A 20,395-nucleotide genomic window follows, 5' to 3' on the forward strand; every position below is an offset into this window, starting at 1 on the left:
AAAATCCGGTTTCAGGTGCAGTTAACAGAGGAGAATGAAAGGAGGACTCCAGTTGTGAAGCAGCTGTGTGGAAAAACAGATATTATCATAGAGGGAATTAAAATTTTACACCTTCACAAAGCAGTTTGCCTCCGTGAGTTGTAATGTTGGAGTAATTCATGTTCAAAACTGAACCAGGAGGAGAATTATGACACAGAAAGTCTTGAATCTTTAGGTTTATGAAGGTTTTTCTAGATGTTTTCAGGCTTTTTTCTGCTCATGATGCATCTTCTCGCATTAAAAGAAACACTATATAGATGTGTTAACGAGGTACAAAACATATTAGCATGAGAGTTAAACTTTTGTTGATCATTTTCAAGAGCTTCCACATAATTTCAGACAAAAAATACAACTTGGACTCTCTGAGAAGACTTAATGACGGACGCTTTTTCCACTTCCTGCTGTGAATCTTCTATTTTAAAACCCCCCTGATGAATATGTGCTTTTTTTTTACCTTGTTTGTTTTAGTGCAAAAAAGTACATTCTAAAAATGTTCACATTTAAGGAACTATCTTTTTTACAAAACGTTATGAACAACCTGAAACTTCTAAAGAAAAATAGTTTAATTTCAACAATACTATACCTCAGTTTATCATTTACACATTGCAATGTACAGATCACAGAGTGTCTACAAAGGAACAAAACATTTAGTCACGTCCGGAATTGAATGATATAGTATTTTACTTAATGATCAAAACGACAAAAGTCAGACAAAAAAGACAACACAAAATATTACAAAAACGAGACACAACGACAAAAGTGAGAAACAAAATGACAAAAAAGTGAAATATCCTCTATTATTCTCTACATCCGGGGTGAAACTCTAAAGAAAGATGCAAAGTTTGGACCTCTATCTTGGCTGAAATAGTAAAAAATAACTATTTATAACTTTATAGAAGACATAGTTTCAGAGAAATCAACTAATATCAAACACCAAACCTTGGAATCAGACGTGCATTTTTGCCTTCTTTTTGGTTTTCTTCAGTCCAACACACATCACATGCTGCTGTGGGTGGTATGACACCATATAATTGTGCTACTTATACTTATTTCTTGATTTTGTTGTGAAGATAATTTAACATATTTAATTCCTCTGACGCCTCTGCAGCCCTCAGAGTGTCTTATTTGCCATATGCCACTTTAATCTAATCACAGTTATTTCCAAAACTTAATCACAAGGGAGGAGGGGAGCTTTTACTTCATATCACTTTCTTCAAAAGATGCTAAAATTGGCCGACTTTTAAGCCGAGCTTCAGTCTATGAAATCTACAGGTAATAAATCTCAGCGTTCATCCTTTGAGTTTCAGACACTTTGCTGTTATTTGCCTCCGCAGGCCAATATGGTCGATGCATCTTTAAGACTTTGCCGCTGAATAAAATCTCCATTACAGAGGCCGTTATTGATGGATTATATGGCCGTGATTATGCGCTGTGGTTTTACGGAGTCATTAAGATGAGAAGCAGACAGAAAGAAGCAGCGCAGACGACCAGTAAATCCAGAAGTCATCCTTGCATTTCAAAACAAGAATCAATTTAATGAGCAAACAGCTCAGCGGGCACTTTGTGTTGACGTGTTTTCATTGGGGAAGTGAGGACGGATTTGAGGTGGTGACTGTGTTAATGTGGCGCTGGACGCTGATAAAAACCTTCTGATTAACTCTGATAAACGGCTACACAATAAAGCCCATAATTCAAGTCGATAAGCTCAGGATTTAAGCTGCTTTCTGGCCTCTAAATGTAAATAAAATCCCAACTTGACGAATCACGCGAGGGGTGCGTTCGATTTGTTGCTCACCTCAGACAGCCGGTTGTGTTGCGCAGCAGCAGCGACGACTGAAACTTGACTTTGTGCTCTTCGCGGTGAGAAACGGTGCTCCAGCCCGAGTGCGGGATGACGACGGTGTTGGTCAGCGTGGACAGAGCGTCACGGATGATGGTCATCTTCACGGCGTCACACGAGGACAGGTTCCAGAGGACGCCTGGAGAAGGAAAAAACAGAGTCCCAGTCTGATTTTCCATTTTCATAGACAATACGCACTTTAAGTATTGTAAATTAGCTGTAGCACCTGGTTGCACCACCAGGTGGAGCCTTTTACTGTTCAGTGCTGTAGCGACCAACCAGAGGAAGCAGGCAGTTGGCAAGCAGAGAACAATGTGGGGGTTTATCTAGTAAAGGGGCACCACAACAAAGACTTCTGTGACGCTTAATGACCTCCTCCACCAGCGCTGGTGTTTAAGACAAGGAATGATTCTATATAATAACGCAACAGACTGTGTTGAGTAGTTATCAACTACTTATTGTGCGGAAACTTGTTCACACTAGAATGTAATCGACTCCAACTTCCAAGACCAACGCAACACAGCATATTGGTACAACGGATTGATGTGCACAACCGTGCAAAAGTTTAGGGCCACCCAGACAATTTCATGTTTTCCATGAAAATTCTACCTTTCTGATTCTGAAAGTTTGGGAATGTTTTTGCTGAATTTTTGGATTTTTTTTCAGACAAGGAAACAATATGAAGACAACAGGAGGGTTAATAATCAAACTCCTGAGCTGATCTTTAAAAACAGAACCCCTCTGGAGTGCTTCAACAGATCGAGGACTCTCCAGTGTGTTTCCTGCAGAACCGCGACGCGTCTCGCAGCTTCGTTTCTGCTGGTATTAAACAGTATGTGCATCGTGGCTGCAGAGCCGGCGGCGGCATCCTGTTTCCAAAGCACATTATCTGAGCATCTGTCCCGAGGACTGTGCCGAGATCTGTTCTGTCAACACTGAGCGCCGAGTGTTTAAGCCGCTGCCGCTCTCACCTCCCACAGAACAGCCGATACTCAGATTAATACGCTGCCAGCCAGTCAGACGGCAGCACAGACTGACCAGCCGGCCAGCCGGAGAGGCGGCCAACGGACCCTGCTAGCAGGCCAACGCCCACTCGCGTCCCAGCGGGATTTTAATGTGTCATGTTTGCATTTGGAGACAGTTTTTTGTCAGTGTGGATGCTGCTTTTACCTGAATTCCCCCCCTTCAGAAAGGAAACAGACAGTCCTGAGCAGACAAGCATCTGACTTTAAAGACTTTTAAAAGCTCCATTCTTGATTCTTGCTCATCTGTGTGAGTAACAAATCAGAAAAATGTGGTGGGTGGTTTGGAAACAGTCCAAGTGACTGAATCGAGGTGGAATCCAGGACATTTGCAGGGATATTTAAAGCTACTTTCACTGCACCAGTTTGAAAGAAAATGAATCAATACCAAACGCATCCTGAGACTTTGACCTGTTTAGGCATTAAGTGCTTTCCAATACTGTTGATTTGAGTGATTCTCTATCTCCTGACACTTTAAATTGTTCCTCTATTACCACATTTTGAGCTTATTTGTCCTCCTTCTTCAAACACTTTTACAATTATGCAGTGCTGTGTTTAACTCTGAAGCCAGAGCTGGCCATGTTGGCAATAAACCTACCACAGTGAAGGCATAGTCCTGACGGTGAAACGTAGAGGTGGGGATGTACTGCTAAAACTATGCCTTGAGAAAGTCTGTCGCCTGATTTGACTCCAATTCAATTCAATTCAATTTTATTTATATAGCGCCAATTACAGTCAAATTGTCTCGAGACGCTTTACAGAACCCATATGCCTGACCCCCAGAGCAAGCCAAAAGGCGACGGTGGCAGGAAAACACCCTTTTAACAGGGAAAAAACCTCGAGCAGAACCCGGCTCTAATGTGGGGGGACCCATCTGCCTGCTGGCCGGGCGGGTTGAGAGGGACAGAAGAGGTAGAGAGGTAGAGATAGAGGGGTAGAGGTAGAGATAGAGGGATACAGATAGAGGGGTAGAGATAGAGAGGTGGGGGGGTGGGACACAAGGACCATAAAACACAGCCACAGATCTGAAGCATCCAGCATCCAGCTCTGGGACCAGGGACACTCGGAGAAAGGACACAGAAAGAAACAGAGTGAATGTAATGCAATAATGGTATATATAGTAAATACATAGGTAGTTAGAGAAGGGCTCAGTGCATCCAGAGAGGTTCCCCAGCAGCCTAGGCTTATAGCAGCAATAAAGCCCCTCTAGTGTATTTTAAAGAGAAAGGTGGAGCACCACAACCATTTACAAAATTGGCAGAACATCTTTGTAGACATTTGGTGGTTTGAAATATTGAGTAAAAAATAAAAAGATCTGAAAGGTCTACTGACTTCTGTTGCATTTAGGTCCTACTGGGTGCCTGTATTTTTAACCCTCCTGTTGTCGTCATTTACGGGCAACAAAAAACATTGTTTCCTCGTCTGAAAAAAATCCAAAAAAATCTGCAAAATATTCCCCAAATTTCTGAAAATTTGCAAAACCTCCAGGAAGAAAATTCCAATAATTTCTAAAAAGTTTCCCTTAAGAGTTTTTTTTTAAACCCCCAAATTTGGCAAGAAAATTCTTGAAAATATTTTCAAAAAATGAGTAAAAATCTTCCAGAAAAATCCTAAAAAGATCTGAAGTGATTCCATATATATCAGTAAAACTTCTAATATTTTCTTTAAGAACATTCACATAAAAATCAATCAAAATCCAGTGAAATTCACTGGATTTTGGTAGATTTTTTTGTGAATGTTCTTAAGAAACATTTTTAACATTTCTTTTTTTCCACCAAAAAATGTTCAAAGATTTCCCAAAAATGTTGAAAATGTGGACATCAGACGTTTCACTGTGAAAATATTTTTTTTCCCCACATTTTCAAACTTTAAAATGGGTCAATTTTGACCCACAGGACAACAGGAGGGTTAATATAGTGAATCTAAGCTGTTATTTTTTCATTTTACATAAGAGAAAACAGTCAACTGTTGCTGTAAGATGATGGATTTTGGACTCATTTGACATGAAAGTGATGTGGCACACAGCAAACTGTCTTTTAAAGGGAGTTTTGGTGACTGACTGGACGTACCGGTGACCAGCTCGCGGACTTCGTTGTCGGTCGTCTTCCTGAGGAGGCGCAGCAGAGCAGGAACGCCGCCACAGTTCCTCAGCGCCACCTTGTTGTTGTCGGTGGCTTTTCCATACACCAGATTCCTCAGAGCTCCGCAGGCGCTCTTCTGGACCTCGGTCATTTTGTGGTCCAGCAGGTCCACCAGGTGCTGGATGCCTCCCAGGTGACAAACCTGCACAACAGGAACCGATACCTCCACATCAACTTAGTCACATAATCAGTTTGTGTTTTCTGATGAGCTGCTGCTGGCTGAAAACCTGAATGATCAGACGACTCAGAGTTTCCCCTCTTCAGAAATTAGAATTTTTCTGTGCCGCCTGACTCAACTTGTGGATTTACGTCTCTCACATTCGGAGGATTAACCGTCACTGTCGCACATTATTACAGTTTGACTCTAATGCTTTAAATTCATGAGGTCACCTTAAGAATGGACAGATCTGTTTCAATTAAACACACACACACAGGATAAACGTCTCCCAGTTTTTAATGCGTTCAAGGCAAGAATCAATTATCAGGGTGAACGACAAATATTTTTAAACTCATATGACAGATATCTGAACAGTTTTTTATGCAGAATGAAACATTTGTGCAGATTTAAAGCGCAGAATATTCTTGCATTCATAGCAATATTTTCATTTTTGATTGCTTTTCTAACTGCTCTGTTCTTGTTTTTATTTTTTATTTGCTGTGTCCATTTTTTCAGGCTTTTATTTCATTTTATTATTAGATGTTTTTGATTTTTTTAAATTAATTTTAATATTAATAAATTGTTTCTCCCCTCTTGTTTGTAAGTCCATTTTATTTTTTGTTGATGGGTTAAATTCATATTGCATTGCTGAGTGACGTGTTGCTACTACTGTATGATTGCTCTTCTTATTTATTAACAGTGTGTGTAAAAAGTAAAAATACTCCATGTGCCGCATTACTGTCTTATAAAAAACAGAACATTCATGTTAATACCAGTACTGTACCTTTTGATTTTTGGTTTAACTGCTCTGTTTTTATTCATTTACTTACTTTAATTGTCATGTTACATTTTTATGATTTTCATTAAATTTTTCTCAATTTTTTTTGCATTGTAATTCCACTTTTTCCTGGTTTCTCCCCTGGTTTTCTTTCTCTGTTTGTTCATTTTATTTTTTGTTGTCGGATGCAATTCCTTGTATCATTTCTGAGGGATAAGTCCCGATAAGTCCGCAGCGGTGGATTAGTAGTAGAATCACAATCATGTGATGCCATGCTGCTATCTCACAATGATACAGAAATCCTTAACAAATCCGTGGATCCAGACTATAAGCCACGTCACTGCCAAAACCTAATCAGTTGGTCCTTGTGTCATTTCTGATCTTTCCTGAAAATTTCATCCTAATCCGTTCATTCATTTTTGAATAATGTTGCTAACAGACAGACAGACAGGCCGACAGACAGACAGGCCGACAGACAAATGTACGTCACATAACTCCGCCTCGTTTCTTGGCGGTGTAATTATATGATGATATTACTGTAAAGTTCTGAGACGATTCTTTACAGAAGTCCAGTTAAACACCTACTAAAGACAAGACATTGCACCAATCTCATGTTGCCGTGATTTTCTGGAAGAATTTGGAACAAAACCAGGACACAAACATCTCTGTGGTTCTTTCAAAACTTTCTTGTGCCGTCTCGAAATAAACCCGTCTCCGGAGAGCAGCAGACGCTCCCTGTTTCTCTCTGATTCTGTGTTCAATCCGTCACTGAAAACATTTGTTTCTGGCTAAATGAGCAGGCGAGCGTCCAGGCGGCTCCAAAGGCTAATTAAAAGCTCATCACCAAACAAACCAAACGCCGCTGAAATGGCTCTCGCGCGAAGCCGCCGCCGCGCCGTGCTGCCGTTTATTCGCTGCTCGGGAAGCACAGCAAAGAAGAGCCGCGGCGGCGGCACATTTGGCACCGACGTCACCTAAAGTTTTGCCGGAGCAGATGGCGCTTTGGCTTCAGAGTTTAGCAGCCAGCATCTCAAAGAAAGTCCAATTTCAAACCCTGCAAGCTGAGAAAACACTCAGAGACGGAGCAGGGAGACAAAAGGAGGATATCTGAGTCAGTCAACCGGAAATTATATCAATTAAAAGACGAGTCAAATGTTTCTGGGCGAATGAAGCGCTGCCTCCTTTTAGAGCTGTTTGTTGTTAAGCGATAAGGTTATCAAAAAAGTGGTTTCATTTGTTGGAAATCTTTAGGAAACAAACAAAAAAATAAGCCATTCTTTTACTTTTTTTCTCTTGTATTACAATTTTTATGTGAGTTATATTATAAAGAAAAACAAAAAAGCACTTAACTGTTTCAATTTTTTGCAAATCTGCAGGAAAATAGAAGAAGATATTTCAAGAAACAGGCCATTGTTTGACTTTTCTACCGAGTATTATAATTTTTATGTTTACGATATTACAGAGACAAAAAAAAAATAATTAAAGTGTTTTAATTTGTTGGAAATCTGTAAGAAAATACAAAAAAATCACCAACAAATAAGCCATTCTTTTACGCTTTCACCCCTGAATTATAATTTTCATGTCTATTTCATGACATTTTGGTGATACATAATAATTACTTCTGTTCTACTGTATCTATAACATCACATTATGAGTGAGGCTGTATCTTTAAATAACAAATTTATCAAATGAAACTGTTCCCAAGCCAATGTGTCCAATACTTTATGGTCAAATTATCAAAAAAGATTGAAAAAAAGGCATCAAAGAGTCTGTGAGAAAATAAAGAAAAAGCCATTATTTTACTTTTTTGTCTTATTTATATTATAAAGAAAGACAATAAAAAAGTATCAAAGTGTTTTATTTTGTTGGGAATCTTCGAAACAAACAAAAAAAGAAGCTATTATTTATTTTTTTTCTATTATAATTTTCATGTTTATTAATTATAAAAAAGACAAAAAAAACATTAAAGTACTTAAATTTTTTTGCAAATCTGTTAGAAAATATAACAAAATGTCCCAAAAATAAGCCATTCTTTTATTTTTATGTCTACCTTGAATTATAACAACGTCAAGTTTATGATATTATAAAGAAAGCATTTAAGTGTTTTAATTTGTTGGAAATCTATAAGAAACAAACAAAAAGATGGTAATTTTTGTTTTTCTAAATAGTACATTTACTAAATTAAACTTGTTTCTGAGCTACATGTTTCTGTTTGCTGCATAAAACACCTGAAAGTGTTTTAAAATGATGGAAATCTGTCGGAAAATGATGATTTCTGATGATTGCTTCTATTTTACTGGATCTTTAATATCATATTAAGAAAGAGGCTGCAGTTAATAATGACTTCTGCTTTTCTGAATAATAAATGTATGAATTTACACTTCCCCTCAGCTAACTGTGATGCCTTAAAACTGCTTGTTTTGTCCAATTTCCAATGCAAATCGTCACATTTTAGAAACTGTTTGACATTTCTGCCTGTTAAATGAATTTCTGCTGATCAACATAATTGTTTCTGCAGCTATTTCTGAGTGTTTTCTATCAGAAAATGTCCCCGTGTTGAAACTTTACATTTATTTAGCTCCTTATTTCCCCTTAGAGACGTGTTTTCTCCTGAATAAACATGTATTAACTGTCGCTGCAGACGTCAGCAGCCTCCACTGGAGCAGTGACTCACGCCTGTGACATCTCGTCTCGTTATTTTTATCCAGAATCTGTCCAGCGAGTCCCTCCTCAACCACCACCACCTCACCTCCACCTTGACCCTGTTGTCTCCGTAGCAGAGGTGCTGCAGGTAGGCGGCGGCGTTGGCCTGGACGGAGGGGAAGTGATGCTGCAGCATGTGGATGACCTCCGGCAGCTCGGGGTCACGCCAAGCAAACTCCCTGAGGGGGAAGAAGAGGAAAGTTTAAACAGGGAGGATTCTGGGCTCCGCTGTGCTACATTAAGTGACCAAATGCTGCAACCAACAGTCACATGACTAAAAATAAAATTAGAAATATAAATATTGATTGGATGTAAAGCCATCATTTTTTTTTTTGCCAGTGTTGGGAACATCTGTGGGCACTTAGAAAAATGCTAGATTTCAGGATTTTTCCGTTTTTGAACAAAGAATAATCCAAGAAATTCTACTTTATTTTGTTCTTTTTAAAGACTTATTTCCCTGTCATACTGCACAGAAGACATTTCTGAGTTTTACTGTAAAAAATGAGTAATGAGTAATACGGGGGAGCGTAAAAAGTGTTGCAGGAGCACTGGGAGCAGAGTAACACTGCACAAGGAGACTACTTCAAAGTTAAGGGCAGTCAAATGTAAATCAGGTTTAGTTTTTGATCATTATTTTGTCATCTCGCCCCATATAAGAAGGCTGGCTTAATCCAGGAAAGAGCAAGCAAACCAGGACAAGCATTAGATGATATTTTTCAAAACTAAAGACTAGCTGAAATGTTCCCTGAAAATTATCAAGTGTTCACTTCATACAATCATGATTTCATAAGACGTTAAATGATTTCTATTGATTTCAGCAATGTTTTTTGTCAAAAATGGTTTTATTTTGTCATGCAACTGTCAAAATCTAACTAAAGTAAGGTTTGGATGAGTTACTTTAGATACTTTTTCATCCTGGAATACCTTTAGGGAGAATTCATTGTGCAGCAGGACAATGAGCCCAAACATGGAGCCACATTTTTATTTTCAGCTACAAAAAGAACAAGGAGTCCTGCAGCAGATGGTGAAGCCTCCACAGAGCCCGACAGGAGACACCGAGACGGAATAAATCCACAGAAGAACTGTGGCGAGTTTTCTGAGACGCCGGGAAAAACCTCCCTGCAAAAAAATTAAAAACTCTCTGAAAACTGGTGCTTTGTGTCTGATCACCTGGGGTCCTTGTGGATGCTCTCGATGGACGGGGTCCGAGTGACGACCCGGTCCACCAGTCCAGAGTGCCGGTGGGAGAAGCCGGGTTCACCGGAAACCCTGAAGGAGTCAACGTACACCGCTGCAGAGCTCAGCCCATAGCTGCTTCTTTGGTACGGCAGCGTGCCGCAATGGCTTGTGGTCCGAGGGAGGGTCCCCACACCTGAGGAGACCAAAAACATGGCGTTAAATATCAAATCTCTGCTCTGTCGGGGATCAGGGATGTGATTCTGGAGGCATTTTGTTGGAAATAAGTAAGAAACAAATGAAAGACAAGAAAAGCACTCTGAGAGCGCAGCACTCCTCCAAGGCTGCTCAGTCGTATCAATTCCAACCAATGAAATCTTGAAAAAGTTTGTGGCAGAAATCACGGCAGCATAACATGTGGTCATTTAATATAGATGGACCCACAAACAAAATGAGCTTGCGCTGAGCACAGGCGTGTGTTTTGCATGTGTACGTTATGTATGGATGCCGAATCAACAAACTTTCCCATATTCAATAGCATCGGACTCTTTCCTAGTAGACTCACAATCTGTATTATCATTGTTCAAGTGCAATGCATCTGTTTACTCTTACTTCAGTTCATTTTCTGTTAATCTTTCTTGTTATTAGTATTGGTATACAGTTTACATTTTGTACTTGTGCTATTTTATTTCTCGTATTTATTTTAATGCTTTTTTTTCTAGACACTTTACGCACTGAGACACTTCACACAAGCACTTTTAGAAACTTGCATTTTGTACTTTGTATTCTTTGTTATTTCTATTTTACTACTAACCTCTGTGTAATTGTGTATATGCCACTAACCTTTGTTTGTTGTTTATTGTACTCTGGCAAAATAATTTAAATAAATTTAAATACTGCACATACGAATGAAATTGAAATGTTACACATGATACTGAAATACTGAAAATGAAATCAAAACATTTCACATAATTATTAAACACTTCACTTGAATTTCAAATATTGCACATAAAAAAGAAAAACTACAAATTAAATTGAAATATTTTACATGATTAAGAAATATTGCAACTAAAATAGAAATATTTGACATAATGAAAAATTGCAAGTCAAATCTAATCAGTTTGTCGTTGTGTGATTTCTGACCTTCCCTGAAAATCTCATTCAAATCTGTTGGTCTGTTTTTGAGTAAAGTTGCTAACAGACAGACGGACGGACAAACGTACACCGATCGTCACATGACTCCGCTGAGGCTCGCTATTCCTTTAATTTTTTTACTCTTGGATTTGCTAGTTACCTCTGCAGCTCACACCTGGTGAGTTCTGCAGAAATTTGCTGCAGCTCCGCATTTAATGTGACATTATCGATCCAATTAAACAGAAAAATCATTTTTTATCGCAAAAATGTACAATAATACACAAGAAAATTACAATTCAAGGGGAAAAGGTACACAAATGGCTTCTTTGGGGACATTTTGGTCGATTATTTTCCAGATCTCCAACAAATTAAAACATTGTTTTTCAAAAACCATCATGTTGCTTGCATTTGTCTCCACTGTTTCAGGGATATTTTCTGTTTGAGTTTTTATTGCATGACGTACAGCTATTTGGAGGATGTGTTTCTGTGCACGAACTACAAGATAAAAACACATCCAAGGTCATGTAGGAGAGAGCAAAGTGTTGCATTAAGTGCTTAAATGGGCAGTAAAGCATTTAAAAGCAGCAATGTGTCCTCACAGGCCAAACCAGTTTAAATCTTGACTAAACAAAACTAAAATGGCTCCTTAGATCCTCCGCTATCGAGCCCCGCAGAGCTTTCAGCTTTAAATCATTCTGCAAAGACTTCAATTAAGACGCTGCAGAGTACATGAAAGGTTTCTGCCTAATTAAGTTTTGACCTCGGGGAGTGATAATAATAACAGTTCCTGCGCCTTGAAACCCTGATTTCCACCACAGATTTGGGAGAAATAATCTTCTGAGCAGACGCCAAAACTGAGCCAGGCTGCTCAACCTGGGGACGGAGGCTCCTGAGGGGGACACCGACGTGGAAAACGAGGTCGCAGCTAAACCCATGTGAGGGAATCTGCACAGCCATTTGAAATGTTTTGGGAAAATGCTGCTACAACCTTTACTGCACCTCCAGTACCTCTATAGTGTGATGATATGGGGATGCATGAGTAGAAAATGTGTTGGGGAGATGATATTTATTGATGAATGTCTGTGAATAAACTAAAATAATGGCTGAAAAGACGACTCCCAGCCTGCAAAAGACTGAAGAAGAGGAATATTCCAACATGAGGACATCCAAAGCACAAAATCAGATAGAGTTTCAAAAGAAAAAGGTGAAACTACAACCTGGACAAGTGTTCTAATCCATTAGAACTCATTTGGGGACTTTTCTCTTAAAGAGAAAGTTAGAGCAACACAACCTACCATTTAAATTTGGTAGGCTCAGAAGGGATCATCATGAACTAGGGCTACCACAGTGAACGCATAGTCCTGACAGTGAAGCACCAAGTCATCTGATTAATGTAAGGTGATACATTTTCACTCATCTGGCATATAAATGGTATCACCCTGGGATGTATTCACTTCTGTTGTATACTGTAGACCTCTGGTGGCGGTGCAGTACCTGTGTTGGTCCTGTAGAGGGAGCCCTGGGGGTCGTGGGTGGGGCTGTGGTACAGGGGGCTGTGGAAGGAGCGCTCATCGAAGACGGGCGTCATGTGGCAGTCTGGAGACAACGCCGCCCTCAGCTCCGGGTCTATCTGCCCTCCGTGACCGGCGTACGAGCTGTGAAGCCCTGCAGGTAAAAAAACACGGGAAAAATAAACTTTATTAACACCCAAAAACATGTAAAATCATCCTTTTTGAAACGCATTTTTGCCTCCCTGAGACACTGAGGAAGGCGTTTTATATAGACAATGAATAAATGAAGGGCACAACATCATTGTAATGATGAATAATAAATGAATAATGTATAAATAATGGATTGAATTAACGTCTGGATATTGAGGGGTCATACACCTGAAGGTGCACAGTTCACAATAGTTTACAAAAGACTATTTAATAGCAAGAATAAGACGTACATGATGCAAAAAGCTGATCATTTTAATCTTATTTCTTCTGGCACATGCCTGATTAACCCTCGTGTTGTCCTGCGGGTCAACATTGACCCGTTTTAAAGTTTGAAAATGTGGGGAAAAAAAATATATTTTCACAGTGAAACTTCTGATGTCCACATTTTCAACATTGTTGGGAAATCTTTCAACATTTTTTTGTGGAAAAAAAGAAATTTTAAAAATATTTCTTAACATTCACAAAAAAAAAATCAACCAAAGATTTTGATTGATTTTTTGTAAATATTCTCAAAGAAAATATCAGAAGTACTGATACTGATATATATGTAATCACTAGATATTTTTAGGATTTTTTTGGAAGATTTTTACTAATTTTTTGAAAATATTTACAAGAATTTTCTTGCCAAATTTAGGGGTTTTTTAAAATTTTTTTTACATATAACTTTTAAGGGAAACTTTTAAGGAATTATTGGAATTTTCTTCCTGAAGGTTTTGCAAATTTTCAGAAATTTGGGGAATTTTTTTGCTGAATTTTTGGATTTTTTTTGAAACAGGGAAACAATATTTTTTGGTGCCCATAAATGAGGACAACAGGAGGGTTAATACATCTCAAATTAGGAGGTTACATGAAAGCAAAAATCTATTTTTGAGTGAAAAATTGCTTTTCTTTTAGCATATCTGGCTTATTTTAAGACACCTAAGCTTGACAATCCTGGTAAAATAGAGCTTAAAACAAGTTTTCCCAGCTAATTTTAAGATCTCAATATTCTAAATATCATGTCTTATGTAAAGAAATCTTACCAAGCCATTTTTCACTTGTTCTATTGGCAGATTTTTCACTTATTTCAAGGTCAAATTTCTTTGAAATAAGTTTTGTTTTCTTGTTTTGAGAGGGGCATTTTTTTCCAGTGTGCAGAAATCATTTTAATCGTCTTTCTTTTGGCGCATGCCTGATTAAGACCGACTTAAGAACCAGCCCATCGTGCTCATAAATAAACCATATCTTCAGTCATCTGTACATGAGGCCGAGCAAATCCACTGCGTTTCACGTGTGCTTCTGAAACGACATGAAGACTTCAGGCGTCGACATCAGCAAGTCAAACAGGCACAGCAGAGGGTTGTTCCATCCTCCAATCTGGGAGCAGATCAGTTCAAAGAGCGCTCCAATTATAAAGAGGCTTTAGGGCACGACGGGGGCAGCCTCGGCGGATCAGTCCAGCAGCTGAAGCACACAATTTGCACTTAAAGCTGCTGATAAAAGGAGCTATTTGCTTCTGCACTTCCCTTTTCCTTGATTTTCATGCATTTCTGCGTGAGAAAGATGGACGTTGTGCTCAGAGATTATTATTCTGGTAGCAAATAAAAGTGCACACTCGTGTTGAATCTGGATCTCAGGGTCTTTTTTAAAGAGCAACACAAACCCAAACTGTGACCTTCAGGTTAGAGGACATTACAGCTACAAAATGCATGAAATGTGCCAGAATGAAAGCTTTGAGAAGCTGAATCAGACTCATTGACTGTTACAACCTGGAGGTTCACACTTTTAGAATAGATAAAAAAAAACGATGCTGTTATGATTTAATACAGCAAAGGTGAGTCAGTGTTGAGGCTAAATTGTACACATTTAGCTATTTAACGCCTGTTACTTCATTAATTCAATCATTTATCATTCAAGTTTTTCCTCAGTAATCTTCAAACTAGCAAAGTTCTTCTTAGTTTAGCTCATTGTTTACATTATTTATGCACAGACTTCAGCCAACAGTTTAAATGATTTGTCCTCTACTTTCAGCTCACAGTTTCAGCTAGTTGTCCACAATTTTTGGCTACAATTTCCACTATTGATGCATAACTTTTAGCTATGATTTCAATTATTCATGCATAAGTTCTAGCTACGATTTCAGCTATTTATTCACAACTTTTAGCTATAATTTCAGCTATTTATGCACAATTTTTAGCTTTGATTTCAGTTATTTATGCACAATTTTTAGCTATAATTTCAGCTATTTATGCACAACTTTTAGCTTCGATTTCAGCTATTAATGCACAACTTTTAGCTATGGTTTCATCTATTTACATACTTTTAGCTACAATTTCAGCTTTGTATGCACAATTTTTCGCTATGATTTCAGCTATTTCTGCACAACTTTCAAGTACGATTTCAGCTATTTATGCACAAATTTTAGCGACTAAACCAACCACAGACAAACTATTTTTCACTATTTTGACATTTCATTCATTTTATTTTGCTTTTTCACCAGTTGTATTATTGCACTATTACATTCAGAGGTCTTAATTGTTCATTAATTGAGTTTTAACCGTTATTCGCTTGCTTTTAGCTGAATATTTGGACTTCTATCAGTTATGCAATCTCTTTCGTTTATGTCTTGTTTTGGTGGTTTTATGTCTTGTTTTGTGTCTCGTTTTGGTCATTTTGTGTCTCGTTATGGTGATTTTGTGTCTTGCTTTGGTCGTTTTGTGTCTTGTTTGGTTGTCTTATGTCTCGTTTTGGTCATTTGTGTCTAGTTTTGGTTGTTTTGTGTCTCATTTTGGTCATTTTGTGTCTTGTTTGGTCATTTTGTGTCTCGTTTTGGTCATCTTATGTCCTGTTTTACTTGTTTTATGTCTCGTTTTAGTCATTTTGTGTCTAATTTTGGTCATTTTGTGTCTTGCTTTGGTTGCTTTATGTCTCGTTATGGTCGTTTTGTATCTCGTTTTGGTCGTTTTGTGTCTTGCTTTGGTCATTTTGTGTCTTGTTTTGGCAATTTTGTGTCTCATTTTGGTCATTTTGTAGCACACAGTCCTGCTTTTTTCAGATTAGTTGAGCTGGCAGCTGCAGGAATCCTCTGCATTATCTCTGGTTAGAAATACATTCCTTTTCCATATATAAAAATAAATAAATGTCTCCTACTTTCCGCTGTTTTCTGTTACTTTTCTTTTTTGATGCAAAAATTGGTTGTTTATAGTTCGTCTACGCTCGTGATTTTGCAGATTTTTAATCGAATCCACGAGACATGAAATAAAAAGCTCCTCTGGCGGCTTATGCTGGCAGCTCCCCAGGTGTCGCTACCTAAGCTACAAGTGTCGCTGATCAGTAATAGCCTAATCTTGTATATCCATCTATTGCTCATCTCCCTCATGTAATCTGGGATTACGTTGGATCTGCAGGACGGCCGGGAATGAGGACTTAGGAGACGTATTAGGCCACTTAGCGGCACGGCAGGATGAAAATATCAGAGGGAGAGAATAGGAGGCGTTTTATTTGGTTCACCGACTCGGCCGCCCACACGAGAGGAACGCTTCCGTCCTGTTTTCACACATGCAAAAGCACAAACACAAAAGGTGCACGTCAGTGGCGCACAAACACACACGAGGAGAATGGATCAAGAGCGGCAGCAACAACGGCGGTGGCATCACGGAGGCCTTCGGTGGCGTCAGCTGATCATCACATGCTGATGCTCCACGGGCTTTGTGATAGAAACACTCCTATATGGGTCAGTGGGAGCGGCTTAGAGAGGCAGGACGGACGAATAAATCTGCCACAGCATCTTCAACAGCAACTCTGGGAGGAAGCGGTCCATGGAGAGTTAATAAATGTGAATTTTTCATGTCCCGGAGTTACTTCCTGAACTCTTTTAACATCACAGAGGCCCCGGTAACAATGTTAAATACATCCAGCTCAAATCTAATCTGGCGTGTCTTGTTTTGCTTCCACATACTAAAGATATTAAAGTATAGTCTCACCAAGCTGAATGTGTCTTCCAACTATTTGCTCCTCTGTTCACTGTTTTTGAGCCATGCTTTATTGATTTTATTGATCCAGTATGTCTTAAGTCACACTTTTGTGTCTGGTTTTGGTCGTTTTATGTCTTTTTTTTATTGTATGTCTTGTTTTGGTCATTTTATGTCTCATTTTGTGTCATTTCATGTCTCGTTTTATGTCTTGTTTTGTATCATTTTGTGTCTTGTTTTGGTTGTTTTATGTCTTGTTTTGGTCATTTTGTGTCTCATTTTGTGTCTTGTTTTGGTCTTTTTATGTGTTGTTTTGGTCATTTTGTGTCTTGTTTTGGTCATTTTGTGTCTTATTTTTGTTATGTGTCTTGTTTTGGTCATTTTGTGTCTTATTGTTGTTATGTGTCTTGTCTTGGTCATTTTTATGTTTCTGGCAGCAGACAAATCCCATAAAATTACAGTAAAATATAAATAATGTAACAGTGAATAAGTGTAAAATCACAGGTTTTCCCTGTTAGTTTTGCTGTGATTTCACAGCCAAATTTAAATAGAAATTTTCAGTGATAAAAAATAGAAAATCTCTATTAAATATACTAAAATAATAGAATAACAAGTCCACAGTTTGAATGTTGCTTTCGTTGAAATAAAAGCACAATAATGATATTACCCAGAATTCAAAACTTTTTTGGATGTCAACTTTAACACCCAGTAAATAATGAGCAAAACAGATGTTTTTATTACGAGATAGAAAGTTAAAAATAGAGCTAATGATCAGCTGATCTGGTTGGTTGTGTGCCATCGATGTAATAATGGTTTAATTTACTGTGTTTGTTTCTGCCTGGACACTGGTCAGAGAAGTTGTCGCCATGGTAACAACACATGAGGATATAAATAAACCTTAACTGCATTTATCGAGTAAACAGGACTGTGAAAATGCTGGTTTCTGCTTTTTAAATGTGAGATTTCAACGATGCTTTTTACTGTTTTGAATCATCGTATTTATCCAAGTTACTCAGTGCCTCATTGAAGTGAAAACAAATTTAACTATTATCTCCTACTTTCAGCTAAAATGTATACTATTTATTCATTTAATTTACTCACAATATAACTATTTATCCCTACTTTTAGCTCCAGCTTTAAATATTCATGCATTACTTTTAGCAACAATTTCAACTGTTTATTTCCTACTTTTTTGCTATAATTCGAACTTTTTATCGCCTACATTTAGTTACAAATTTCAGCTTTTCATTAATTTTGTTTAACTCAATTATAACAATTTATCCCCTATTTTTTAGCTACAATCTCAACTATTTCTGTACAACTTTTAATGAATAACTTCCACTTTTTATCACCTACTTTTAGCTCAAATTTCAACTTTTTATCCACTACTTTTTGTGACAGTTTCAACTATTTATGCAAAATGTTGAATGAGTCATGGAAACTTTATGTCCCCTACTTTTAGCTACAATTTCAAGTATTTATGTACAACTTTTAATGAATAATTTCAACTTTTTATCACCTACTTTTTGCAAAAATTATTAAGTATTTATTAATCATATTAGCTCACAAGAGTAACTAGTAATCCCTTACTTTTAGCAATAATTTCAGGTATTTATAAATTAGATTTAGCTTATAATTTCAGCTATTTATTAATTAGATTTAGCTCATAATTTCAGCTATTTATCATTCTTTTTAGCTGCAATTTCAACTATTTATGCAAAATAATGAATGAGTAAGTTAAACTTTTTGTCCCCTACTTTTAGATACAATGTTAAGTATTTATTTATTATTTTTTAGCTCACAATATTAGCTCTTTATCCCTTACGTTTAGCTATAATTTCAACTTTTTATGTACAACTTTGAATGAATAATTTAAACTTTTTATGACCTATTTTTAGTGAAAATGTTAAGTATTTATACATCATATTAGCTCACAATAGCAACTATTTATCACTTATTTTTGGCTCTAATTCCAACCATTTATTCATGATATTTAGCTCACAATTTCAACTTTTTATTAATTAGATTTAGCTCAAAATATTAAATATATATTGTCTAATTTTAGTTCCAATTTCAACTATTTATGAATAACTTTTAGTGAATAATTTCATCTTTTTATCACCTATTTTTAGTTCCAATTTCAACCATTTCTCACCTACTTTTAGCTACAATTTTAGGTATTTATTAATTATATTTAGCTGACAATACCAACTATCTATTCCTTAGTTGTAGCTATAACTTCAACTATTTACTCATTGTATTTAGCTCACAATATTAACTCTTTTTTCTTGCTTATAGCTATAATTTCAAGCATTCTCCCCTTACTTTTAGTTCCTATTTCAACCATTTTTCACCTATTGTTATGTCAAATTTCAACTCTTTGTTCATTATATTTAGCTCACAATTTCAACTTTTTAATAACTAGATTTAGGTCAAAATATTAACTATATATTGTCCAATTTTGGCTACAATTTCTACTTTTTTAACCCTTAATTTTACCTATTTATAGAACTTTTATCCAACTATTTCAAAAATTAGGCAACTTTTAGCCTATAAATAGATTTAACACATTTACCAAATGATTTCACCAATTTATGCACAATTTTTAGATATACCTTAAACTATTGAGACACTACTTTTAGTTTTAGTTAATTTTTTACATGCAGTTGCGAGCTTAAACCTGTCGACAGAGGACATGGATTTGTTTTCAAAGCCTCCGTTGATTGGACAGAACAATCTCTACCTCAGCAGACAATTAACTAATCCATCAAAACCCTAACTGACAGGCTGATCAATAATAGAAACAATCACAGTTTCAGGCCTGGAGGACAGACTTTAAACTCACCGTGTCTGCAGCAGCAGCAGCAACAGCAGCTGAAATATTCAGCAGCAGCAGTTTGACTGCAGCTCGTTATGAAGCAGATTCAGCTGCAGGCTTCAGGTGTCACTGAGCTGCTTAACGAACACCAAGAGGAAACTGAACAGAGCTGCACACATAGATTCACCTGCATGTGTGGATACTAGAGGTTTTATGTCTGTTTTAACTCACTGTGAGGCTCATTTTTCACTGCAGTATAAAATCCTGCACCTCTATGGAAACAGAACAACCATTTTATGGATTATAAAACGATTAAATCTGCATATACAACATTTTTCCAAGTGCACACAGGTGTTAACAGTACTGCACAAAAACGACAAATCTACACACTACACGACTCTGTACTTTAGTTTCAGAACTTTTAAAGTTTTGTATTTTTACAACTTGTAAAATTTCAGCATTTTTTTGCACTAGAAAGGCGTTTCACCATGCTGAATGTATCTTCCAACAACTTGCTCCTCTGTTCACTGTTTTTGAGCCATGTTCCATTGATTTTATTGATCCAGTGTGTTCTAAGTCATACTTATATGTCCTGTTTTGGTCATTGTGTGTCTCGTTTTGCTCACTTTGTGTCTCATTTCGGTCACTTGGTGTCTCATTTTGGTCTGGATATTAATATCACTCAGCGCTGTGCAGAATATTATTTTCACTTCATTCAGTAAATATCAGATGTCCTGATAACACGATGCCATCCTGTATGTGACATGTTGACAGAGATAAACCCTCCTGTGCATCTCTGCTGGAGGGTTTTAATAATATGGAGCCATTCTTTCAACTACTACTATCAAAATAAAAGCCTGAAGTGAAGTCTGATGAAATATTTTGAGCAGAAATCAAAGTGAAGCTACTAATCAGG

At 37.3% G+C, this 20,395-nt stretch overlaps 1 protein-coding gene across 3 annotated transcripts in view; it reads right to left on the reverse strand.

The window, feature by feature from the left end:
• LOC111564000 (plakophilin-4-like) overlaps positions 1-20,395 on the reverse strand; it is a 64,238-nt gene that overhangs the window by 12,235 nt on the left and 31,608 nt on the right. For all 3 annotated transcript variants that reach the window (XM_055008483.1, XM_055008485.1, XM_055008482.1), the window contains exons 8-12: positions 12,485-12,655; positions 9,851-10,052; positions 8,727-8,859; positions 4,971-5,184; positions 1,835-2,018 (exon numbers count right to left, since the gene is read on the reverse strand). In XM_055008483.1, coding sequence (XP_054864458.1) covers positions 1,835-2,018; positions 4,971-5,184; positions 8,727-8,859; positions 9,851-10,052; positions 12,485-12,655 — 904 coding nt within the window. The remainder of the gene's footprint in view (positions 1-1,834; positions 2,019-4,970; positions 5,185-8,726; positions 8,860-9,850; positions 10,053-12,484; positions 12,656-20,395) is intronic.

This window comes from Amphiprion ocellaris, chromosome 24, assembly GCF_022539595.1.
Source record: "Amphiprion ocellaris isolate individual 3 ecotype Okinawa chromosome 24, ASM2253959v1, whole genome shotgun sequence".
Lineage (NCBI taxonomy): Eukaryota > Metazoa > Chordata > Actinopteri > Pomacentridae > Amphiprion > Amphiprion ocellaris.